The sequence below is a fragment of the Populus trichocarpa genome, chromosome 3, assembly GCF_000002775.5.
Source record: "Populus trichocarpa isolate Nisqually-1 chromosome 3, P.trichocarpa_v4.1, whole genome shotgun sequence".
In the NCBI taxonomy this organism is placed as follows: domain Eukaryota; kingdom Viridiplantae; phylum Streptophyta; class Magnoliopsida; order Malpighiales; family Salicaceae; genus Populus; species Populus trichocarpa.
Genome location: NC_037287.2, coordinates 4,352,497 through 4,372,830, shown reverse-complemented (window position 1 = coordinate 4,372,830; position 20,334 = coordinate 4,352,497). Strand labels below are relative to the sequence as shown.

General features: G+C 32.2%; 1 protein-coding gene across 2 annotated transcripts; it reads right to left on the bottom strand.

Annotated features, from left to right (window-relative positions):
* Positions 1-9,279: 9,279 nt before the first annotated feature.
* Positions 9,280-19,817, bottom strand: LOC18096753 (protein ROOT HAIR DEFECTIVE 3). 2 transcript variants are annotated; one of them, XM_006385304.3, is made up of 23 exons: positions 19,652-19,817; positions 18,469-18,618; positions 17,989-18,055; positions 17,774-17,876; positions 16,883-16,953; positions 16,715-16,778; positions 16,559-16,624; positions 16,423-16,470; positions 16,284-16,346; positions 16,115-16,171; positions 15,745-15,903; positions 15,493-15,561; positions 15,284-15,375; positions 14,534-14,612; positions 13,253-13,418; positions 12,838-12,962; positions 12,240-12,502; positions 12,056-12,152; positions 11,800-11,964; positions 11,097-11,201; positions 10,373-10,467; positions 10,185-10,281; positions 9,280-9,996 (listed from the first exon to the last, which is right to left on the bottom strand). In XM_006385304.3, exons 1-23 carry the CDS (start codon positions 19,653-19,655, stop codon positions 9,766-9,768), a joined length of 2,436 nt encoding a protein of 811 aa, XP_006385366.2. In that variant the 5' UTR covers positions 19,656-19,817; the 3' UTR covers positions 9,280-9,765. The 2 variants fall into 2 exon arrangements, with proteins under 2 accessions (XP_006385366.2, XP_024453155.2); XM_024597387.2 differs by lacking the exon at positions 19,652-19,817 and adding an exon at positions 18,710-18,940.
* Between the last annotated feature and the right edge of the window lie 517 nt (positions 19,818-20,334).

The window sequence follows — 20,334 nt, the reverse complement described above, 5'->3', positions numbered from 1 at the left end:
TTGTTCACCTCTCTACTTTTATCATCTTTGTATTCATGATTCCGTATGCATTTATTTCTATAATTTTATTATAATCTCATGTCTATTAACCCTACTTTTTTTCTAGCATGTTATGACGAGTATCTCTCACATTTATCCACTAGATCGAGTCGGGTTTTAAAATCATAAATAGCATTGTATCAGAGTTAATTATTGGAGTAGGTTTATCAATTATATATGATAATAAACATTATAGTCTTAGGTTTTATTTCGATCAAGAACAAAACCTTCTACTACTACTACTATTGTTGTTGTTGTTGTTGTTGTTATGGGACAATATTTTGAAATAAGCAAACTATTCAAACACATTATAGTCTTAGGTTTTTTCAATTTTGTTTTTATTTTTAGGTGTTTCTCAAAAGTGATTTTAGCTTGAAAAATAATTTAATTAATATTATTTTTATTTTGTTTTTAAGTGTTTCAATTTTGTTTTTATTTTTTAAAAAAAACTGTTATTATAATACTAAACAATCCCAAAAAAAAAAAAAAAAAAACTTTAATCACAGGAAGCATGATAATGCTCCCTTCGTATCATTACGTGTACGACAGGAAGCATGATAAGCCTTTATTTTAGTTTATAAAGGCTTATCAGGAAGCATGATAAGCCTTTATAAACTATGCGACAAAAATAAAGGCAGGATGTGAGTTCTGGCACACCATCACATGTCACCACAAAACGCACAGCAAAAGCGCCGTACAGGGCATCCGATGTTTACATTTAAAATAAACACTTTTATATGAATTGCGTATTATTGACTATTTCTTTTTTAAAAAAAAAATTGCTATTACTTCCGTCCAAGTAAGTAACGAATATCTTGCGTGTTTCTTATTCATCAAGGAGAAAGTATTTTTTATTTAAAAATATACTAAAATAATTATTGTTGAGGTACTTGTGTTAATTATATACAAGGGTGCTTAATTTAGAGAGGTTAATTTATCACATAATGGACAACTACAATATTTCAATTATTTTCTTATTTTTGAACCGCAGAAACAAACTGCGGTCAATTCCTTTTGTATGCCCCACCATTACAAAAAGAAAGGAAAAAATTGAAGCCTATGGAGCCTGGCCGAGGGAAAGAGAGTTATATAATAATCTTGCAGGATACGTGGGACCCACTTCTTGTTCTGTCCACCACTTTCATGTGATCATGATTGATCTGTTCATGAGTTCCAAAAATAAAAATAAAAATAAAAATAATTTGATAATGTTGCCCCAAAATGCTTGATATGGGTGTGCACGTTTATGATACAACGGGCCTACTCTCTCCGTGTAGTTTGAAAGTATTAGCTGTTACAGATCATGTCCGACCGTGCTCCCGTCCCGGCAAAATAAGTCGTTTGATTTAATAATTATAAAATGACAAGAAATGTGCTGTTTCCATTCCACTTCTCACAAATACACACACACCAGTGCATGTGTGTGTACGCGCGCAAAACACCTCCGAACCATGCGGAGTAAAGTTCCACCTAGTAAAAAAAGCATATCAAGAGGAGGTTTATTATTTTTTTTCAGTTTATCAAGTTTAAGTCTGAAGTTCGGTATAAAAAAAAACTATTAAATTCCACTGAATATATTTTATTGATATAAAAGATATACTCTTGAAATTCTGTGCGAGGAAATTTAATCTCGCTTAACATATTTTTTTTTCCAGCATGTGATGACGATTGACGAGTATCTCTGACATTTATGGTGACCTGTTTGTATTCTAGCACTTGTTGACGACAGATCATGCATTATTGGACTCATGGATGGATTGGTGGAGTTTGCTTCGAAGTAAATAGTGCGGTGTGTACAGGGAATAATAAGAGTTTTTAAATCCGGTCTGGATAATGAGTTTTGTCGAGATTATTAGGTAATCTTTAATTTTTAAAAAAATTAAAATAATACTGTTTTATTTTATTTTTTTAAATAGTCAATGGATTGGAACTGAATTTTTAACCAATTCTTACTAGGATAATTGAGTTATCGGGTAACCTGTTGGGCCAATCAAGTTTTTAACTTCTATTAATTTTTTTAAAAACGGCCCAGTTTCAGCTCCAGATCAGCCGAGTCTCGAGTTTATCTATTAGATCAAGTCGGGTTTTAAAACCATGAAGAGCATTGTATCAGAGTTAATTATTGGAGTAGGTTTATCAATTATATATGATAATAAACATTATAGCCTTAGGTTTTATTTCGATGAGGAACAAAACCTTATATTATTATTATTATTATTATTATTATTATTGGTGGTGGTGGTGGTGGTGGTGGTATGGAACAATATTTTGAAATAAGCAAACTATTCAAACACATTATAGCCTTAGGTTTTTTCATTTTAGGTGTTTTTCAAAAGTGATTTTAGCTTGAAAAATAATTTAATTAATATTTTTTTATTATTTTATGATTTTAATTTGTTGATATTAAATATTAAAAAAAATTAAAAAAATTTAATATATTTTCAAACAAATTTAATTGTATTAAGAAGTAAATATGTTTCATAGTATGTTCAAAAAATGCTGTGCAGGAGAGGTTGAAGCTGCAAATAATAATAATAATAATAATAATAATAATAAAAGAGGTTATACTGTTAATAATAATAATAGAGCTGTGTAGCCTAAAACATAAATGTATGTGTGAGCGATTAGATTTCACCAGGTCCAGCCTTGCTAGGGGAGGGCTGCTTCCTCTTATAACTTTAGAGAGAGAGAGAGATGAACGCTCTTTGTTATTGTTAAATATAAAATAGAAACTATTATTATTATTATTATTATTTTCTTGGGAGGAGCTGTATAAAAAAAACATGTATGTGATTGAACTATTTAATTTGCAATAAATAAGAAAGAAAGAAAGTAAAGTGAGAGATGACTTTGAAGTCATTGTAACAAACACCTGTCGTGCACGACTGATGGAAAGCAAAAGAAAATGGATGCCATTAATTCTCACAACTGCAACCCTCAATCAAGACCTCTTTTTCTTCTTTTTTTTTTTTTTTTTTTTTGGAGGAGGAGGAGGAGGAGGGCGGGGGTGGTTGGTCATATGTACATATCGAATGTATCTGTCATGAAATCTCATGTGCACATCTATGTGTGAGTGATGTTATTTTCTTTTCTTTTTTTGGAGGACGAGGACGGCGACTACGACGGAGGAGGGTGGTTGGTCACCTAGCCATCAAAACACTACTTGCATGGCAACATCTCTCAAACATTAAAAACTCTGTAATAAAACCATGCAACTAAATTAGCTTTTCAAGAACTTTTTATTTGGCCAAATTATCTGCAATATAATTTTTCTCTCCATGAGTATGCTTAAAAAACACAAAAATAAGCAGATTGCAAGCATTAAGTTCACCTAGCAACCATTATGTGCGTGTAAATGGGAAGCGAATCATCCATATCCATCCATCCTGCTGCTTGACTCTCAAAATTCCCATCCTCTTAATTGTTTTCAAAAATAGATGGTGTCAATTAGATTGGCTTGGTTGATCAAATCATTGTGCAGCCATTGGAGAAAGCTTCTAACAGCACAGAGATGGCATTGTATTGTGTTTGATCTGTATGAATTGATTCCTGTTTTCGGAACAGGACACCCAAAAGTAAAGCTATCTATCAGATATCTACAATCTTTTGTCATCTTCAATAATTATTAGAGGGGTCGGTCATTATTAGTGTTGGATAGAGATACGGATTCCACCAGTTTTCACGGTCGGATTTTTTAATATTTATACTTTATTCATTTTCTTTTAAATAAAAATATTATATATTTATAAATTATCTTTTGAGTTTTGAGTATCTATTATATTCTACTATTATTTATTATTTAATAAAAAAACAAAATAGTTAATATATTTATTCAAAGTGTGTATATTAAATTATAAATATTATACATGTATGTGTTTTATGTCAATGTAGAGATATGTATATATCATGTTGTATTAAAAAAATCTAAATGTTCAACAAATATATCTATATAATATAAATATATATTTCAGGTTAAGTTTAGATGGGTTTCGAGTTGGGTTTGGAAAAATTCAATACCTATCCATTACTCATTGAGTCGAAAACAAAATTGGGATAATTTTTTAGGGGGAGAAACTATTATAACAAGACATAAATTTTTTTTTCTAATCTATCATACATGAATTAAATACAAAACTGACTGCATGATTTAGTTTTATGCAAAGAAAAACATAGAATGAGACAAAATTTATAATGTAAGAACTTACTACAAACATAGAACGATCTTTGTATGGTTTAAGAGGCTAAGAGAAATATCAAATTGAATCAAAAGTATGAAATTAATTTTATTTTCACAATGGATCCATCACTTTAATTTTATTAGTCTTCATACCTATAAAATGTAAACATACAAAGTTTATAAGAAATATTAGCTAAAACAAAACATTATTTTTGTTTGGTAATTTTTTCAAAATAAAGTACAATAATAATAAAATAATAATGACAGTTTCTTACCTCTTCATTTTAATTGTGCTCGTTGTTCTTTTATAAAATAGAAATCATTGATTATCATATCTATTTAGAATCTTTCAGTAATGTTTTTTTTCTATTTAAACAATCAAATAATATACAAGAAAATCATCCATCATCTAATTGTGAAGTCTTGTTTTAACAACATCGTTGTTAAAAATGCTTGTTTAGTAATTGTTATTGAAACATGAAGAGTTAAAATAAGTCGAATCAATCTATTAATTATTAGAGTCAATTTGGTAGTGATACTCAATTGTTACTGAATTTTTTTTACAGTGAGATCACCCCTCATATTAAAAACTCAAATGACATTAGCAATTTAACTGCAAAAACTGCATCACCATGTTGAGAATAAGTAAATCCATTTGAAATGCGAACTCCATCTACTATCTTCGAGTACCTGCAAATCACTTATTTGACTAAATCATTTACTTGTTTTAATCTCACCAATAACAATTAAATGTTCAATTTGAATTGTTTGAAAAGCTCAAAATTCATCATTATTAGAGTCAATTGCAATTCAGCAAAAAGCACTAACAATGTTGATAATAAAAATCAAATTCTAAAAGAAAGTGTGAACATCAAATATTTCTCTAGTTGCAACAATTAGAGTCAATTGCAATTGATGGGCTAAGCAATATATGTAATATGCATAAGGGCAATCTTTAATTAATAAAGCTTGCAAGTCATTCCACTCTCCATGCATATTACTAGTATTGTCATACCCTTGACCTTTAATATTTTAAATATTAAGATTATAATGAGATAAAATAGAGGAAATATCTTCCTTAAGAATTAAAACAGTTGTATCTTTAACATGCACTATATCAAAAAAAAAACCTTCTCATATAAATCTATTTTTATTAACAAACCTATTAATAAAGGTTATTTGCTCTTTTTAGACTCATCTCAAGCTTCATAAACAATCAAACAAAATTATGCATCACCAATCTCATGACGAATTGAAAACTAAACATTTCTAGTAAAGACACGAAACATTTCCTTTTAAATTTAATGTGATATGTATTTAGCATTTTGTGGAGCATTATCCAAAATAAAAACACCTATTTGTTCATTAAATGATGGTTAAGAGTTCCATTATTTCAAGAAAACTACCCTAATTTTTTTATTATGGTTTTTTTATCATGTCCTCTAAATGGATATGCTTGAAATGTCAGCCAACGAACAATATCTATTGAGGTTTTAATACACAATCAATTATTTATAATTTCTTGAGAAGTTTGCCTCTCAACTACTTTCTCAATATAACATGATTGATTTTATTAAGTTCTCCAAGCATCCGCAATAAATTTATGAGCTGAATTTGAACATTTTTCTTATGAGTAAAAAAAAAAACACATCATTCATCATCATTAACTTTTTTTTAACAACTAAATTCTTTAACAATAAATGTGTTTTTATCTTGGCTTTCCTATTGGTTTACTTGCAAATAAATAACTTGAAAAATAAAACGCAGTATTTTTCTCCAAATATTCAAGACAAGAAAAACTTTTGAACTAATGAGATTGAAATTGACAAGGGAGTTTTTTACCAGTTAACAGATTTTCAGACATCAAAGATTGATATGGCCTTAAAATAATGTATGCCCTTCAAGTTTCTTCTTGTTGATTAACTAGGTGTTCCCAAATTTGAGGTTGATTACCTAGATCTTGAACTAAATGAGCAATGTCAATAATTTTTTGTTTAGATCTTATAATTTTAGTAGGAGACTGTTAAATAATGAATCCAAGTTCTTTGCAAACTGAAATAGGTTGGGGCTGCTCACTCACTAATTCAACATTACACAATGGAGTTGGTTCACTAGGTTGTGAGTCATCAATATTTTTTTTTTCTCAAAAAAAATCAATTCTTCTTGTCGTCTTGTTCATGATTCAACCTGAAATCAAATCAAATGAAATAGGCAAACTTAATTAAAAGAATTCAAGATCCAAAATTAGAAACAACAATAAAGATCAAGACCATAAATTGATAAAATTGATGAAATTGGCATCCTTAATTCCACTCAAAGTAACAAAAACTCAATCAAAATTTAAAATTAATAGCAACCCACGCAAATGTAAAAACAAAATAGAATGCCAATAATACAACACAAAAGCAAAAAGAGACACTTAAAAGTTATGATGGAAAGAAAAAAAAAAGGAATCTTGAGTTTAGGTTTCCTTGTTATGATGGAAGAGAGGGAGAGACAAGAAGTTTTTGGTATGGGCATATAAAAAGAGCTAGAGTTGGGTAGCTAGGTCTTTTAATTTTTTTTATTTAACAATTTTTTTTTAATAACATATATTTTTAAGCTAGGTTATATATATATATATATATATATATATATCAGCCTTGCAGGGTCCTAGCCCTCACTGCATCGAGTATGGTAACTATCCATAAAATATCAACCCATCCAGATTGATGCGGTGTTTATCAGATTCAGCTTAAATTATTGTCCTTAATTAGAGATTCAAATTGTTTTTTTAAATATAAAATAAGATACAATGTGATCCACTTACAAATTTGTATCCATCTTCTAAATCATTGTACTTATCACATTTCTAGTTATCTCTTTCATTAGCAAACTGAAATAGATTGGGGCTGCTCACTTACTAATTCAACATTACACAATGGAGTGGTTTACTAGGTTGTGAGTCATCAATATTTTTTTTTCTCAAAAAAAATCAAGTAGCTAACCCGCAAAACTCGCAACTCAAGTAATGAGATCGTGATAACCTCATAGAAAAAAATTAAAATAAATTATAAAATTCAATACCTAGTAAATTAAATATCGAACGATGAAATTAGAAAAAAAACAAAAAAAAAACAAAACTAAATTTTAATAGTTTTTTTTAAAACAAGAAAGTTCAAAAAAATATTGAGAATCAAAGTCAAAAAGACCTTAGCATTTCAGAGTGAAATGCCAAGACCTTTATAATATAATTATATTACATTATTTCTTTTAGAAAGTTTTTTTTATCTTTATCACAAATAATTCTAATTTAAAGTCATTTAACTTATTTTTATTATAAATTATTTATGAAAAAACAACTTTGATTTTAGATTATGATTCCATTCAAAAGTTATTTTTCATAAATCATCTCAAATAAACTCTTAATCATGATATTGATAAAGGTTACTATCACATGATTTTGAAAATTGATTTCAATTGCTTTTTAAATTTTGCTCATAGCAAAATCATAAATATATTTCATTAAAATTAACTTTTGACTTTAATAAAAGAAAAACTTATTACGAAACCAAATTAAAATTCTAAGTTAAAATTATTGGCCTTTTAACTTATACTACTTTCCTTCACCTATAAAGTTGTTTCGAGTAAATTTTCACTAAATATATTAAAAATTCTAAGTTAAAATTATTAGCCACCTTAACTTATTTTTATCATAAATTATTGTAAAAAATAACTTCTAAAATCAAAAATCAATTTTATTAAGTTATTATTCTCTCTACTAAAACAATTAAGAAAGTTTATGATGCTTTATTATTCATATGAACAACACTTTAGTTTTTTTTTTAATTTCTCAAATCTTTTTTTTTAATTCTACTTTTCTTTTTTTCTTCTTCCAAATTCATTCTTCAATTATACTAAAAGAATTGAAAAAGTTTATGGTGCTTCACTGTCACCTTGTTTTTTTTTTTAATTTTCCAAAAAACATTTCTTTTTTTATTTTAAAATTCTACATTCCAATTTTTTCTATTTATTTACACAATAAAATAACTAATATGCCATTTGGATTTAAAAAAATAATGAACTGGCAGGAAAGGGCACTTTTTTTTTCATTTCAAATACACAATAAAATTACTGCAATGCCCTTGAATTGAGATTGTCTTTGACATGGGTCAAGGGTTTTTTTGCCTTTTTGTTTTTTTTTTTTTTGTAATTACCAAGTCTGATCAAGAACAATTTAGTATTTAGCAATATATAAAATATTAATTTATTTAAAAAAAAGGTTGGGTGTTTTAATTACCAAGTCTCTTTTGCCTCCCTTCTTTCATCTCTTCTTCTTGATATATTTTCAAAACAATCTTTTAATTTTTATTTTTTTTAAGATTTGATCTCTGTTCTTTTTATTACAATTTTTTTATTTTAAATAATCCATAAAATTGATATTTTCTTTCTATTTAACCCTCATTTATTTTTATTTTCCTTTCAAATCTAGTTCTTATTCTTTTGATTGTTATATTTTTTTTTTAATCATTCTCTTAATTAAGTTATTTTTTTCAATTACATTCCTCAATATTTTATATTATTCTCTTGATAAAAAAAATTTTCAATTACATCTTTTAATATTTTAGTTCATTTTATTTTATATTAAATTTAATTTTTATTCTTTTTATTTATTAGCTTAGGTGAACCACCATTAATAAATTTCTTGTGATTATTTTCTTAAATGAGATTTATGCCCTTATTGGTCTGCATGTCACAATCATTGTAGCCCACTGCCTGGTGAGATTTATTGAATTCACATTTGTAGGACAGTCTGCCTGCCTGCCACTAACGGGAACCAGTCTCCATGCATGATCATGTCTGTCTTGAATCTTGATCATGAAAAAACGAGTCAAATAATAATAATAATAAACAATCTTGCCGGCTGTCTTTGAGCCGATGAGGAACAGAAATTAAGGAAGCAATTAATGGATATATATATATATATATATATATATATATATATATATCACATCCTGCCCCTCCAAACTTCATGCCCTGCATCCGCCATTGATATATTATTAAGCCCTTTGACAACCAAGAAATAAAATAAAAGCAATCATCATCAATTGCATTTCCTGTTCCAAAACCCAATGCCCTTCTTTCTTTCTTTTTCCCTCCTCTGAAATAGAGCGAAGAAGAAACACAGAGTGCAAAAGATACAAGCCAAACAGAAACAGCGTCACAATTCTCACAAAGACAAGATTGAATACGAGCCAGTAGAATCAACCACGACCAATGTTTAGATAAGATGTAGCTTGTCCCCGAAAAATAAACAAACAAAAGTAACACCTAGGGTTGATACACGAAGAACTATTCAATGGGGGCTTTCTCACAATAAACCAGCACCCTCCTGTATGCGGCACTTACACAAAAATTAATGCCTTCAAATATCTGTTCTTCTCACATGCTTGCAAGAGTTCAAAATCGTGGACCATACACATGCAACCCACCACAATGCGTGCAGAATGCTGGCATCTTCAAACAGAGAAACTAAAATGCTTTTCCAACAAGACAGCTGTTCCCCCCACCTAGTCATCTTTCAAGGTGTTCGAGTACTCGGTCCCTTGTTTTGGTGACGTAACACCAGAGGAAGCGCTTGATGAGGAATCACTAAAAGAGCTTGATCCATTCTGAAAACTTTTTGTTGCATTTCTCTGAGGATCTGCAGTCGCAGGTTTCTGCCCCTCTTCTGCTAGTCTTTTGAGAAGATTCATGATAGTGGGAACGAACTTTGAAGATAAGGAAAGAAGCCCCGGAAGCTGTGAACATGCAGACAGGGAGGGAGTTTAGAAAGCATACTCAACGAGTAATTTGAACAAGTGCAAAACTTTTAAAAGTCAGTATGGAGACTTTGGTGGTATAGTTTCAAGGGCAAAAGGAGCTTGTCAAAAGCAAGACATGCGTGGAAAATCAGAACCAAACTATGAGATTGCGGTTTGACACTTACAGCACCATTGCGGAATTCGCCTGAAATGTCTAACTGCACCCATAAGGCTTTAATGAGTAGAAAACCTACAAAGATGACACCCAAATACAAAGGATTTCTGCAACAGTAAAGAATGCCAAAATAAATAATATCAGCAAACAAGGGATATAATCTGTCACCAAAAATATCTAATTCCACGACCATGTTACCTCAAAAGTGTCATAAACTCATTAAATCCTAACACAACCAAGGCGAGGATTGCCCATGGGGGTGGTAACCAGTTGTTATTACGTTTGTGGGCTTCCTGAAAATTGAAAAAGTGAATAGATTAACAAAGCATCCACACACAGATGTGTAAATGAGTATGCGCGCGTGCGTGTAAACTACCAGAAACAGCAGATATTTGATAGAGCCATTTACCCATTTATCTCAACTATAATAGCACAATAATCAAATTCCAAGAATTAGCAATATAACATTTACAGCACATAAAACACTCAATGCCACAGCATAAGGGTTTTGACTGCAACACCAAATGTAAAGCCATTAAATTGCTCGATATGGTGGGAACACTTTAATAGTGATATTCATACAGTTATCTAAGGCCGTGAGATGAAGCCTAGTCATATTTTTGTGCCACTGCACCTGCCACATCCTGTAAAATGTTGTCATCTTATAAAAACTTGATAATCTGCACTCTTAAGAACCAGATATCACTAAATGTACAGCATTTCATGCAACTGACCAGTCAGGACTAGGTTCTCAAGTTTTATTTCTTTGGACATGCCTTATCCCAAGCACAGCTTAGCAAACATGAAAATGCAAAAAAGGTGTACATTATGTTCCATCTCTATGTTGACAATCATAATCTAAAGACAACTGTGAAAACATAAAATAAATTTGCAAACCTAATGATATGCAAGGATACCATACCTGTGCAGAAATGGCCTGGGTAACAGTGTACTCTGTCTCTGTCTTGAATTGCCTCCACAAAGATTTGCACTGGACAGGTGTGATCAATGTCCTTGAGGATGGAATCTGCAGTAGCAAAACCAGTTGCAAGTATAAAAGGTGCTTTGTGGTAAGTAAAGAAGAGTCCAATGGTATCAGTGCGTGCAAAATCAAGGGAGAGGTCTTAAGCAATGATCACTCGATACTACGGTGCCAGTATGTACTTAAAATATCCATCAGGCAATTCCCAATTAATTTATCAAAGAGAAATGCATTTGTAGACATCTGACATATAGCATCTGCACCAGCATGACAGACCTATTCATAGCTACAGGCCTATGTGTGCACTATCTATGGGATCCACTATCACAAGTTCCACCACCATCTTCTTGAAATGCAGAATTAAAGAGATTCATTGATCAAACACTTAACTTAGAATGGCAGACCTCATTCATGCAAATGTCATCTGTAAACTGATATAAAAAAGTTCACAAGAGTTGCAAATAAACTAAAAAACTTTCAGGAGTTTTTGAGAATTGATCTTAGAAAAATGATCTAGTATAAGGTCCACAAAATTCATTTCTTGAATTATTGATTACATACTCTTTCTATGACAATAACAAGCAAATTTGAAGATATGTAAACATAAACACCAGGAAAAAGCTCAGCAATAAGAAAAGGTCACCTTTTCCCAAGAGTTCGAGGCCAGTGGGTCAAATGGTATGATACTTCTGTCTTTAACAGCAGCATTGTTCTTTGCATCCATCAAAGCAGACGATAGTGTAGTCTCAATACTGTCAACATCATCATCCAGACGGATTGCAGCCATTACAGATAACAACTTCAAAGACTGGCAAAGTTTAACAAATGAAATTAGTTGAGATCCATATTCAAAACAAAACTTGAGAATCAACATTTGTTGAAATATGTATTGATCATACTGCAGAGCGTGCAGTTTTGGTAATTGCTCGAATGTCCTCCTTTCCGGTCCAAATTCGTGGCATTGAATCAGAGTCATGGCTAAACAACATTGAAAACCTGCTTGCAAAGTTTACATTCACTCTCCATAAGATGGATATGAAACAAAACAAATAACTTAGTTGAAAAATTGCAATGGGTTGTTACCTGTCTTTCATACGGATCAGGACCCTTCCAGATTCTTCTCTTGCTTTTGCCTCAACGACACCTCTTCCATAATTCTCCAGACTTGCAATTAATTTGTCCTTAGATTGTTCATCCATGTCAAAACCAAAGATTGCATTACAGAACCCAGCAACAGCTGATTCTGTCTCACGCAGCAGAAGTTTCTTTATGGCTGACCATGTCTCACTATTAGCTCCATCTAAAAGAGCTTCAACAGGCCCTGATAATGCCGCATTTAGTTTTGCCTGCAGGTCAAGAAAATTTGTTTAGCACACATATATAGACATTGAGTTTCTTTTGTGAGCAAGTCCAAACCATGTGACCATTGTCATTCACCACACCCAACTTTATTGATAAGATATCGGTGTCTAACAAGATTTCACAACATATAAAATCCAGAATGCGTGAAACAATACGACAATCATTTTAATTGTTGACCTGCAAAGACAAAACTTCAAGCACAACCATATTCCTTGAGCATTTTTCCATATTAGTTTTAACTTATCTTCACTTGAAGACAATTAGAAAATGAAGCTGGCACACACAGAAGCAAGAAAGGATAATCATAGAAAAATTGTACCTCGAATGACAAAGTAAGTTCAGAGAGTTTGGCAGCATGGACAGAAGCAATATGTGCATCTATATCACGACGTAGCTTATCCCGCACTTTAGATGTGTCCCAGTTTGCTTGTTCAATGACAGCATCTGTGATTATAGTATTTCAAAGAGAAGATATACTTTATTGAGCCCAGACAGTATAGCTAGTTTTTCAATACTCTCATATTAGTTACATAGCTGATTAAACAAAAGGCTGCTCATATTACCCTTGTGCTTTTAATCATGCAACAGCAATTCGATATTATTTTCCCCTAAGAATAAAGTGTGATAAAGTTTCTTTCCACTTGTTTGACAGCTTTGTTTTCTAAGCCTTGTTTTTCTACATCATCAAAGCTAATAATGAAATGGCAAAATGTATTTAAGTCATGTAATCATACCTGCACACCATTCATCAAATTGAGCCATGTAAGACTGAGTGCAAGTTTGAGCAGCCAAAGAGAACCCTTCTCCTGCATTCAAAGCTTTATCAAATGCTTCCTTGAATTTTTCAAGAGTTCCAGACCTTATATGACCCAACATGGATTGATGTGCTGGTTGGACAAGCTACAAAGCACAAGAAGACAGCTAACCAGATTAATTATTCATAAATTTGATATCAAACATAAGAAAACAGTTGAAACTGCTACAAATAAGCTGCAGAAGATAGAAATCCAAAAACAGCACTCTGCAAATACAATCCTCAGAGCACATGAATTGAGTGGCCAATAAGGAAACTAATATCCATTATGTTATGAGCACAAACATGCTTTAATATATTTTAATACTATATCTTCTTTCACCATTTCAGCCCACATTTCCATCCCACCCCTTCTTTACTCCAAGTACACGCAGTCAATCAATGTTCTCCACCAATGCATCCGTAGATCTATGCATGACCAGACCATCTCAAAATGCACTCCCTCAACCTATCCTCAATCAGGTGCATTTCCACCTTCTTACCAATCACTTACAGATCATACTTTGTATTTCATACATCTAATCTTCTTATGTGCAAACAATTCTCACTGCCATAAAGAATAACTTGACATGATACACAAGCCTCTCTGCCAACTAGCTTGAGTTTGTTGGGTTGAATGCAAGTGTGTGTTTGTATTTGAGGTGGAGGTTGAGGTTGGGTGTGGGACCCACTAAAAAAGCCACAAAAAGCAAGAAAAATTAGCTTTTATGGTTGAGTTTTGTGCATAAATGGGTTGTACCCTACCACAACCTCAACCACAAAAGCTAAACCAAACACACCCGTACAAGAGAGGAATCACATAAAAGGTTTGATATCAAGCCGTAAGAACTCATCCAGCCACCTCTGTTGATCCCTATGCAGTCACATGCTTATGCATTCAAGGTTGTCCATACATTCAAATATACAACTCAAATTAACTGAGTATTAACATAAATTAGTTTGATTCTAATTCCATATTAATGTGACTATTGGTGGCCACTTTTCTGGACTGTAAAATGATCATGTTAATAGTTTATACACAAATCAAAAGAATTAGTAGCCTAAATATTGACATGCTTTTAGTTCCAAATGGACAGGCATTGACTGTACTTCAATATCCTAAGTTCTCAATTTTATGGCAATATCTCAGTTTTTCATCAATCAAAACAACTACCATAAAATTTTAAAAGAAAAAAAGAAAAACTCTTTAGAGACTGATTACTTGGAGCAATTTTTCCTCAAGCTGCTTTCGCTTTGCAGATCTTACTCCTTCGTCAAAATAAATAGCTTCGGCATCATACCTAGAATTAAAAAGGCCATTATTTATGATAACCAAATCAACAAGGTTTTCAATGCATATCTTAAGCCATAGAACTAGTACTGAATAAAAGGTTCCCAGATAATGACAAAGTAGAGAAAATTGAGTTAACGATGCAACCAAAGATGAAGCAGATCTACCTAGAATCATAAGAAACTCTATTTCATGGCGCATAAAAAGTGGAAGGGCCAGCTTAAAACAAGTTGTTGTGGTAAGGGAAAAAGAAATTCTGAAAGCAACAGATAATAACAAGGTATGAAATCTGATCTGTTATAATCAAGAAGTCAACCCAACCATCCCTTCATCAACCAGAAAAATAATCTAATCAGCTTTATTAGAGTATGAACCCGTGCAGTAGTCATCTTGTTCACCACTTTTATTAGGATTCTAATGAAAATAAATTCCCTTAGAATCTAACAATGCTTCTAAATTTCTAATACCCTCTTGTTGGATGATACATGTGGAACTAAGCACAAAGCCACCGGCATATAAAACCTTGCAAAAATAGAGATATAGCTTTCAGTTCTTCACCCAAGTTACATCATATCTGCCAAAGCTTAAGGCAGTTTCTAAAGCTGTATGCTAACCCTACACCGGAACACATCAGTAGCAGAGCCACTGTAAATTTACATATTGCACAAGGAAAACACTTACTCAGACAAACTAATATTTAGAATTGCACTAAGCTTCTTTCCAAAGCCAGAGACTGGACCAGATTCTACAGCCTCTTCCATTTGACACCACTTCTGTGGGAGATAATAAACCATATTTTCTCAGTGTCAATGCTCCCACTAAGGATAAGATCAAGATAAGAAGTGGAAATAAGAAAAGAAAGGATGACAGAATACTTTAAAAGCCTATACCTCATTTGCAACAAAACTACCATATTTTTCGTTGGCAATTTCTTCACAGCGTACAGTAGCAACCATAACCTGCAAGAATATGGGGGTTGAAAATGGCATTAACAAAATACGGATGTACTTGTTCCATGTCTGTGTTAAGTAAATATTCACGAAATTACCTTGTGGAAAGGATTATTGGGGTCACATATGGCATTAATAAAATGTGGATGTACTTACTCTAATCCTCTGCTAAATAAATATTCACCAAATTACCTTGTGGGCAGGAAGGTCAAGGTCCTTATTTTCCTTAATAACTTTCCAGATTTCCTGTGCACTGAAAGAGAAACCTGAAGCAGGAACTACACCCCTACGATCTCCAGCGAGCCCACCAGGTGCAATAGAATGGAAAAATCGCTGTCTCAAACTAGCAACCTTCATTGACAAGAAGAAGTCTATCAAATAACAAAGGTATGCTAGCTAAGTTCCAGCTCAATGTTTAGATCACAAACTAGAATCCAGATGGTAGGCTATAGTGTGATACATTTAAACTTTGAAATGCAAGGACTTTAAAATGGAATGACTGGATACTAACATCCATCTAATTTGCATGCAACACAAACAGCAAGAAACATATTTTCTCTACCTGCTCCTTGAATTGCTCTTCTTTTTCTTCATAACTAGAAAGAGCAACAACTTCAACCTGGCCATCATTTATCAGAAATGTTGCAAAGTCAAATATCAATGTTCCACATCTCTCCCTTCTAGAAAAGGACATTTCAAAAACAAGTTCAGACAAAAGCATGACATCTCACATTAAAGAATTCACTCAATCGAGTTTCCTTGTGAGCTTCTGGCTTGGGAACAGAGTCCCATATCTGCAATTACATAGAAGAAAAAAGGTTAAAGACAATACCATAATTCAGTAAATAAGGAAAGCATGGTTTTATTTACCTTCTGAATGTCCTCTCTTAGAACAGGTTCTAAATTCTCCAATGGTGTCTGTAAACAACCAAAGATCAACATAATGGATACAAGTAAAAGCACAGTCAAGCCACAACATTAACTAGCATGAAGGAGAGAAACACACCCTTGTTTTGTCACGTATGACAAACATCAAAGTTGTTTTGCGTGGACTGAATAATCGCATCATGACCTGAGAGCAAACAAACCCATCAAGTTCCAAAACCATGGGAACTTCATAAAATCCATATTGAAGGTTTGCAGACAACACAAGCAAGGTTACCTGAAATACAGTCTTTAAAAGAGGCTTATTTGCAGCTTGCTCACGACCAATATCGTGACACCACCTAGATAAATATTTCTTAGAAAGGTTATGTATACAAATTATGGAAAACCTAAACATTATAAGAAACATGAAGAATTTATGTCCAGTGCAAGATAGAGATCTTACATGTTAATCAATACTATATCTGAGACAGCAAGGGCAAAAAGGGCACTCTGTTTCTCAAATGCTGTATCATCCTAAAAATGAAGAGAAGAACACTAGATAAGAGAAAGCAAACAACAATATACTGTTTCATTTAGTGTTTCTTGAGAAGAAAAAACTCTCTTTCAGGAAAGACCCTTTAATGTGCTATTTCTCTCAATGGAAGTCAATATATTGGGCAGGTTTTGCTAACATTCAACAAAAAGACAATCTCCCTCCTGCCCATTTCTTTGACCCTTGACTAGAGGATTGTTCACTTACATCCGACGAGGTTTGATATAAAATAATTTCACTAATGTAATGCTCAGCATTTCCAAATCTACATCGATAAAATCTTAATCAAACAACTCCAAATTATATATCTAAATGCAGCCAATACAATTACAACCCTAACCATAACTGACAAACCATTCTGGTAGACTACTGGAGGGATCATATGTGCATAAATCTTCAAAAAAATTCAAAGAAGGCAGCTCAAGGATGTGTTCATGACCAAAAAGGTATTGTTGTCAGCCAAAGCATGTTTTAGGTTAAAAGTGCATACTCTACTGATTTTTGCATTCAGAAGTTCACTGCAAATTTTTGAGAATTAATTTACTCATTCTATACTGAAAAAAGTTTCATGAATATAGAGCAGAGGAATGGAGAGCTGAGTATCTAAGAGGGTAATATAATATAACCAGTTTTAGAACATGGCTGCATTTGTGTAATACAAAATGAATTTACAATTTAAACAAGGTATAAAAAGATTACAGAAAACTGAAAACCCCAGAAAACTTTAAATGGTGCTATAGGGAAAGAGGGAGGGAGGGAGAAATGCAAGTGAAGTTATTTCAAAAATGATAATAAAGGCACCTCTCCACGTTCTCTTCCATCAGTTCCCTCCAAATCCATTACAAGAGTACAGGGTTCAATACCAGCACATCTTGCCAACCAAATTCCCTTAGTGGTTTGAGACCTGAAAATAAATGGAACCTATCAGGCTTTAGCAATTCCAGAAAGTTTTTCATGTTCAAGGAAAAAGTGCAATAAAAGAAAATCAAATTGGAGAGAGCAATGCAAGAACGTGCCTTCCTTTAAAAGCATCCATCTCTCTAAAGCTGGTACCAAACAAATGATTCAACAAAGTGCTCTTCCCTGTCCAGTCCAAAGAAAACAATGTAAAACTCTTCAGGCAACATGGGCCATTAATAACAGGTGTAAATTATTAGCCAATAAAACTGGAAAGGTGGTGGAACTTGAATTGAACTAAAACCAGGGACAGCTTGATAAAACTAGATAGAACAACATTCAAATTCGCATTAAATATACCAGCTATGCTGTTAATTATTCCAGGTTGACTACATTCCAAAAAGTGCAGCACTGAGTCTCATAATCAAAACTTTCTCTTACCTTCTTTACAGGATAAATCATACTGTTCTAGCTTCTAGTGCAAAGCGATTTGGCAAATCAGATCACGGAATGAAAATCTTTTAATCAGACAAAAATAAGGACAACCAGAGAGAAATAAACAAAAGGTTAACTCATCAATGAACGAAAAAGGTTCATACCACTACTTTGTGGGCCCATAATGGAGACTATAGCATATGACAATCCACATTCGCCCAATCTCACTTCCTTGATTAATTGTTCTAATCCAGTATCATTAAACATACCATCTCCATCAATAAGGTGAGTAGAACAGCAACCATCGCTCTTTTCTGAAAATCAAACATTACACGAATTAGTTTTGGAGCACAAATTAAAGATTACAGATTACATATCTTACAGTAAATACATAAGCAATATAACCTTTAAAACAACTAACAGCTCAAAAGTTCCATGCCATATCGATCTGTGCGAGTTTCCCATACAAACTAATGATAACAGAAATAGAATACATGAATCTTCATACAATTCAAAACGGAGAATCCTTAAAGTCATAGGCTGAGGTTTTCACACTTAAAGTCATACTTATACCCCATTAGAAACCACTTAGGGACTATTTGGCACTGCGGTTGGGGTGCTTTTCAAAAGACTTATTGTCTTAAAAGGCATCAAATAGATTGCTTTCTTAGGTGATTTTCGATTTTTTTTTATACGAGGACGTCAAAAACCATTGAAAATCACCTAAGAAGCATCAATTTGATTGTTATTTTTTTAAAAGAAAAGCACTTTCAACCACATCACCAAACATGTACATAGTTCAAAACATTTATCAGTCCTTGGTTCATTCGGCAAGAAAAAGAAGACAAAGAGGGGAGAGGAAAAAAAAAAAAAAACAGAGTCACAATTGTGTATGAAATGGCAATTTCTTATTCAAATTCAAATCATTTGAATATAAAAAACTCACTTTAATTTAGTCCTCAAAAGTAGTAAACTCTTTTCAAATTCATCCTCAAATAAAAAAAAAATCAAGATCTCAAAATCCTCTTCTCTTATCCACATTTGCCTCAAAGTAAAATCATGATCCAAACTCCATAAATACCCGAAAATTGATAATTATCAATCTGCAATCACAACATATCTTAAGAGCCGCAAAAAGTGAATCAAATTCATTCATCTAATAATAAAAAGTCGCACGGTAACTAAATTCAACAAATTTAACAGCAACAAGCAAGTAAGAAACCGAAAGAACAGTTACAAATTGAACCGAGAAGACACCAATCCGGTAGATAATAATAATAATTGAAGGAGACGTTAAAAAGAGAGAGAGAGAGAATGATAGAATGGTTGAGAGAGATCATGGATTACCCATTTGAATTGGATCGAAAAGACAGCTCAATTTCACCTAAAACGGATGCCTGTTCGATTGGGAAAGAAGGCAAAGGGATCTCAGAGAGCAATGTGTGTGTGTGTCTCTAGCTTTCCTCCCTTCTCTCGTTTTATGCTCTTTGGGTGTAAAAAGCTTTTCAAGAGTGTTTTTTTAATATTTTAAAATAATTTTTTAATTTTTTTAAATCAACCTATTAAAATTATAAAAAATATTAATTTGTTATTTTTCAAAGCAAATATATTTTCATTGAACATTAAAAACGAAAGTTACCGGAGCGTTCAAAAAGGGTGTTTGACAAAGACTGCCTGTCCCTTTTTATTTCTTATTTTACTTTATTAAATAAAAATAAGAAAAGAGAGGGAAGTAAACTGTAAAAGGGAATTAAAAAAAGCAATTGTTTTTTTCTTTTTTCTTTTTTCTTTTGGTAAGAGAAAGTTTGATTAAGAGTTCTTTTATTTTTTTTTTAGGATGAAGAAAAATGGATGCCATTTTCTAGTTAATTGAAATATATTTATTAGAGTGGTTTATTTTCGGTTCGGTTCGGTTTTTATTAAAAAGAATAATCAAATCAAAATTTTAAAAAAAAATCAAAACCGGTTCAAACCGACAGGTTTCTGTTCTGTTCAATTTTTTCGATTTGGCTCGGTTTTTTCGGTTTTGA

Bases quoted from the DNA above. Each gene is read 5' to 3' on its own strand.
- LOC18096753 (XM_006385304.3), bottom strand. The intron at 15,904-16,114 runs GTAGAGAAAATA...TTGTCAATGAAG, and splicing joins AAGAGCAATTCAAGGAGCAG to GTTGCTAGTTTGAGACAGCG. The intron at 11,202-11,799 runs GTGACCTTTTCT...TTGCTACTGCAG, and splicing joins CCTCGAACTCTTGGGAAAAG to ATTCCATCCTCAAGGACATT.